This window comes from Arvicola amphibius, chromosome 4 (genome assembly GCF_903992535.2).
Source record: "Arvicola amphibius chromosome 4, mArvAmp1.2, whole genome shotgun sequence".
Classification (NCBI taxonomy): domain Eukaryota; kingdom Metazoa; phylum Chordata; class Mammalia; order Rodentia; family Cricetidae; genus Arvicola; species Arvicola amphibius.
Genome location: NC_052050.1, coordinates 21,441,958 through 21,448,194, shown reverse-complemented (window position 1 = coordinate 21,448,194; position 6,237 = coordinate 21,441,958). Strand labels below are relative to the sequence as shown.

Genomic DNA, 6,237 nt, shown 5'->3' with positions numbered 1-6,237 from the left:
CCTGTATCAAAAAAAAAAAAAAGTATGATCATTCAAGGAGAAAAAGTAAAAGAAACATAGAGGTAAGCGTCAGAATGGTGACCTCCTTGGAACCGGACGCCACCAAGACATACTGAACTCAAGACCACAAGGCATTTGTGAAGAAGAAAGTGATTCTTTATTGAAGGGGCAAACACACAAAGGTCAGTTGCGCCGTGTACCTCCACACTCAAAAGGAAGCAGGGAGAGCTGCAATGGGGAGAACAGGCTGAGCCCAGGAAAGGGAAGCACGGAGACCCTCTTCAGGTCACTCTCTGAAGGCACGGACTGGAGTCTGCTTTTCCATCTCTGGTCAGTGCCTCTCTCAGCCCAGGGAAAGCAGCCGTGCCAAGGGTCTTTTCTCCTACACCAGATACTTAGATTTCTCTCTTACGGGAAGAAACCACCTTTCCATCGACTGATTCCTCCACACTAATGTGGAAATTGCTGCTGCTGCTGCTTCCACCGCCGCCACCTCCCAGGGAGGCTGCAGAAACAAAAAGCAGGCTTCTGCATGGGGGACTTCCAGAAGCAGGTTTAGGCCCTGGGAAAATGGACAGCATCCCTGCAAAAAGCCACTGGCCAATCCCTCTGGAGCTGCCAGGAGGTCTGGTGAATTGCTTATCAGAGGTGAGAGCTGGTAACTTCAGGAACGCCCAGCAGTGCACCATACAGGGGATTTTAAGCTATGCGCAAACAGGAATTACAGTGTGTGTGGTATCACGCCAGCATGACGGTAAGACCAGGTAGAAAGGCAACCCCTGGTCAAAGCCTGCTCAGCCTGGAATGTTCTTAGGAAACTTCTCATCTCAGTCCCACCCAGAGTCCATGGGGCAGGAGGAGGATGTCCTGGAGCAGGAGTACCCCGATTTATTGGGACATCTGTCTCTTCCTCCTTCCTCCCCACTATGAGTAGAATGGTACTTCCAATACTAGGCTCCCACCCACACCAAAGGGTTTTACCCTCTCTCACCTTCCCTGACACCAATGCCAGCCATCCTGAAAGAGAAGGGACACTGGGTGTTAGCCAAGGAAGGAAGCTCCAGTCTCCCTAAGGGAGCCCTCTCCACTCAAACCACATGTGACTTTTCTAAGGGCTAGAGCATCCTGGGAGTCAGTCCCTCAGGCCTGCCATCCCAAACAAACAGACTGGGAGCTGTAGTCCTGTCGTGTCTGTTATTTACAGGCAAAGCACAGGTCCAGGGAGTAGAAGCCATACACCGGAAATAACAACCGAACTACCGACCACCAGAACAGAGACTTCAGGCTACTTAGGTCTCTTTCCACTCAATAAAGCACATCTTGGGATAGCCTGATTTCCTCTTCTGAGGGCACTGAACCCCAGCCTATCCATCCCCCTCCTTTCTCTCCATGAACCTGTACACCTACTTAGCATCCTGGCCCTCGAGCAGGTTGCGGTAGGTGGCGATCTCCTGCTCCAGCCGAGTCTTGATGTCCAGCAGCATGTTGTACTCCTGGTTCTGAGCTTCCATCTCGCAGCGGAGCTCACTCAGCTGGGCCTCCAGGTTGCTAATGAGCCCCTGGATCTGCTGCAGCTGTGTAGCGTAGCGGCACTCCACCTCTGCCAGAGAGTTCTCCAGACCTGCTTTCTGGTGGGGCAACAGAGCCATCAGGCTAGAAGGCAACCCACTGAAGGTAGAGGGGTAGGAAGGAGAGTCCGGAATGACAGGAATGTGTGGGTAGGGATGAGGCTTTACCAGCAGTAGAAGATGGGTACATGTGTCACCCAACAGGACCAGAGTGACCCTACCATGCTGAGCTGAGACTGCAGCTCGATCTCCAGCCCCTGCATGGTGCGTCTCAGGTCTGTGATCTCCGTCTTGCTGGTCTGGATCATTTCTGTATTGGAGGCTACTTCCTTGTTCAGCTCTTCAGTCTGCAAGTCACCCACCCATGAGAAACATGAGCCTCATGGGCCTCCTCAGAGGCCCATAGAATCGGGAAGAGTGGGAGAGCAGAGTAGGAGGCGGGGGGGAGGGGGGGGGCAAGTCAGACCGACCTTACTGAAGAACCAAGCCTCTGCATCCCGGCGGTTTTTCTCTGCAATGGCCTCATACTGTTCCCTCATCTCAGCCAGCACGTGGGTCAGGTCCACCCCAGGTGCTGCATCCATCTCCACGTTGACCTGGCCAGCCAGCTGACTGCTGAACTCTTTCATCTCCTGCAGGGCGGGGCGGGGAGGGGGAGAAGGCAGGTGAACCATTTAAAGACAAAGCTATAAAACATACCTAAGAATCTTGAGTCCTGGGGCTAACCCTGACTGTCTCTGACTCACAGTGTGACCTTAACACCTCACATCACCCTATCCCTGTTCCCCATTGGGGCATGTGGACCCCTCAGCTCTGAAGATCTCTCTTGCTCTGAGTCCTGTGTAACAAGGACCTTCAGATAAGAAGCCCATGAAGAAACCAATCTGCAGTTCACACCTAGCCTGGCCTTGGGTCCAGATTACCAGAGAATAGTGCCCCAATTTTCCCCAGGGCCCCTGGGCTGCATTTCCGAACCACTAAGCCCTCGGCGGACTGAGACAAAAGACCTGCGGTCCTGCTCTTCTTCCTACCACCCTGCCCTGCTGTCACCTCCTCGTGGTTCTTCTTCAGGTAGGCCAGCTCCTCATTCAATTGCTCAATCTGCATCTCCAGGTCAGTCCTGGCCAGGGTCAGCTCATCCAGCACCCTGCGCAGCCCATTGATGTCAGCCTCCACACTCTGGCGCAGGGCCAGCTCATTTTCATACCTGGGGAATGGAAAGGTGCCAAAGTCAAGAAAGGTGAGGGGCCCGGGTTTCTGAGTCAGAGAGGAGAAAGGCTGGGTAGAGGGGGTGCCATAGACAGGGCTGATGCCGTGGGAACACACTTGAGCCTGAAGTCATCCGCTGCCAGCCTGGCATTGTCAATCTCCAGGATGACACGCGAGTTGTCGATGGTGGCAGCCAGTATCTGCAGGAGACAGAGAGTTGTACCTAAGGGCTGCTGCTTTTTCTGTCCTATGCCCAAGTCCCCCTTTGCCAGCCACTCCCCCAGCTTCGCTTCCTGTGTGCTACAGTTGTACTGACCCATGCTACCTCTCCTGTGACACCTTCAAGGCACAGAAAACTAAGGAGGCAGCATTGCCTGGGATTGCCTGTGGGACATGGCTAGCCAAGGCCATGCTGCAATGGCTACAGTTGGCTCTGTCCAGTAAGAGACACTATGCCAGTGTCTTCTTGGGCACAGATCACAGTGGCTGCCTCCCGCATGCCTTGACAGAGCTCTTCGTCTCCAAAACACTGCAATCATTGAGAACTTGGACAGCAGCTAAGGAAAGCATTTACAACTAAGGAAAACAGTTCTAGTTAGCAAAAGGGAAAGTGAGGGGGTGGCACAGCCTATATTAAGTTCCCTGCTCTCCTAAGATCCAACAATGCTTCCATCAATAAAGACATCTTCGAGAGTTGAAGCAGCAAACAGTTCTGGCATTTAGGACTCGTGAGGCTGCGCCTGAACAGCATGCAGGATAAAAGTAAAAGCAATCGTTTACAAAAATCCCTGTAAGTGTTCGTGGGGCGGGGAGAAGGAGTTGCTCTCTTTTGTTGCTCCCATCTGCAACCCCATGTATCCGAATCAGATCCCCAAGACCACTCCCTCCCGCACCATCAAGTGGAAGAGATGCATTCCCACGTGTGCCTTGAAAGCAGGTGGATCCCAACCTTGCCCAGGCTACACAGCAGGAAAGGCTTCTCTTAGCAGTACCTGTTACAGATGTGTACAGCATCCCAGCCACCTGTTGCCCCTCTGTCTGACATAGGAGGACTTACTTTGTCCCGGATCTCTTCTATGGTCTTAAAGTAGTGGCTGTAGTCTCGCTCTGGACTGGCTGGGCTCTGCTTCTGGTACCAGTCTCGGATCTTCACCTCCAGCTCCGTGTTAGCCTGCTCCAGGGCACGTACTTTGTCCAGGTAGGATGCCAGGCGGTCATTGAGGTTCTGCATGGTGATCTTCTCATTGCCAGAAAGGAGACCTCCATCGCCGCCACCAAAGTCACCGAAGCCACCGCCAAAACCCCCACCAAAGGCTCCACCAAAACCACTACCAGCACCACCACCAAAACCACAACTCATAGCGCCACCATATCCCCCTCCTGCCCCCGAGGAGACAAACCTAGCAGAAGAAGCAGAGATACTTCGGCTCCCACCTCCCCCATAGAGACTCCCTCCACCGAAGCTGCCTCCACCAGCATGGAGGGAAGCCCCGCGGGTAGAGCCACCTCCAAAGGTGGAAGAAGTTTGCAAGAATGTGGTAGCCATGGTCAGGCAGCCTGTGCCTTCGTGTCCTCTTCAAGCAGGAGAGACTCTAGCAGGAGCTCCTGAGCTGGGCTGAAACCAGACTTCAGTGCTGTCGCCCCTAGCCTGGGACTCCTTATATACCCTTAGGAGGGGGTGGGGGCCTTGCCTCCTCCCCTTGAGTGGAGCCAACTCCTCTGCCTTCCAGACAAACACAGCTGCCTGCACACCTCCACAAGGCTCACTTGTGGGGAAGTTTTCTTTTCTTTTTTTTCCTTAATGCAACAAAAGAGATGATTCAGAATTAATGGGGTTTTGCTCTAGGCCACATTTTAACACTTGGATTACAGGTTCATTTCTTACTCCAGGAAGAAGAGAGCCGCAAGAGCAAATCTTCAGCCTAGCACAGCTCCCAAGATTCTCTCATGTCCCACCCTGTTAGAGCAGTCGGGTCAGCTCTGTGCCCCACAGCTAGCATGTGAGCCTCACCCCGAGGTAGACAACACCCTGCTCTCAGTTTCTCCCATGGCTTCTCTGTACTCCCTGCTCGAAGGCCCTGTGCATGAACCTTCAAGACATGGAAGTCCCTAGGAATGAGAACACAGGTGACCACAGGGCAGCCTGAGGATAGGGTCTTGAGTCAAGCTCCCACTAAGGTGACCAGAAAAGCCAGTCCCCGTCCCTCTTTCCCATCCCTGATGCCTGGGAATGTTCTCTCCTCTCCCTATCCCTCCCACCACTCCAATCTCAGAAGTCCCTCCTGCCTCTTCAGTTCCCCCCAACTCATGGTCCTGGCTAGTTGACAAAAGCCCAGAAGGCTCAGGTTGACAAGAGTCTGATTGATAATCCTGTCACCTGCCAACTGCACATGTCACTGAACCTTTGCTTGCTCCCAAGACGCGTTGGGGCAAACCCCTGCAGATAAGACTCAGGCAAGTTCCAGAAAGCCCCCGCCTTCTCCAGTGAGAGACATGTCCCTGCTTAGCAGGGCCAGATTAACCCCCATTTGCCTTGTCAACTGCTGCCAAATGGGGAGGGGCTGAGTTAGAGGCTCTGCGTGCCTAAGTGCTGGGAGGAAGGCAGGGGCGGGGGGTGGGGGTGGGCTGGCAAGCAGGTGGAAGGCATCAGAGCTCAGAAGCCAAGGAATCAGTCCCATGGAATACCCAGGCCAAAAAGGATAGGTACACATTCAGGGGGATCCTCTGCCACCGGTTCAATAGCGCTATTTCTCTAAGATGATGGCACTTTGGTGCCACTCATCCTGGAGAGAGGCCAGAGGAGGGCTCCTCATGGGGACTGCAATACTGGAAAATGAATAGGGGTCTGACCCCCCTTGGGCCTGTGTTTAAACCCCATTTCTATCAATGACCCCTGTGAAACACATGTCGCTTTTTAAGGCTTAGCTTCTTTGTGATATAGGACAGTTTTGTGGGATGTGTTGAGACTCAAGATTCCCATCCTGCCACATACCCTCCCCCCAACTCCCCCAGTCATCCGGAGGGAAGTGATGGCGGCAAGTCTGACACCTGAACCTCCTGAGAACCCTCCTCGGACTTGGAGCGTTCTCAGGCTCGGCCGCTCCAGCTAGCCATCAGATGACCCTTCTTTTGGCTGTAACAGGATAATCCTCTACTTCTGCCCCCAGACTTTCAGGACTGACAAAGTACTTTTGTATCCACAATCCCCTCTAATCCCATGATACAATGCACAACGGTGGCTCGAGTTTCAGAAGGGACAAAATTAAGACTCGAAGGGATAAAATTAAGACTCGAAGGGATGACGCTGTGAGCACAGGACGGCCACCTGAAAAGGGGATTACCAGGACCATGTCAGCCCTTTGATACCCCCACTCCCACCCACCCACCCAAGCAAGATACAGAAAACTTTCCTGTTATCTGAACTGGATTAAAAGAACTACAGGCCTCAGGTAGAGGCTCC

The 6,237-nt window shown here is 53.3% G+C and overlaps 1 protein-coding gene across 1 annotated transcript; it reads right to left on the bottom strand.

Annotated features, from left to right (window-relative positions):
* Window positions 1–395: 395 nt before the first annotated feature.
* Krt15 (keratin 15) lies at window positions 396–4,323 on the bottom strand. The gene is made up of 8 exons (XM_038326602.1): window positions 3,835–4,323; window positions 2,895–2,977; window positions 2,619–2,775; window positions 2,039–2,200; window positions 1,790–1,915; window positions 1,408–1,628; window positions 992–1,017; window positions 396–505 (listed from the first exon to the last, which is right to left on the bottom strand). Exons 1-8 carry the CDS (start codon window positions 4,321–4,323, stop codon window positions 396–398), a joined length of 1,374 nt encoding a protein of 457 aa, XP_038182530.1.
* Between the last annotated feature and the right edge of the window lie 1,914 nt (window positions 4,324–6,237).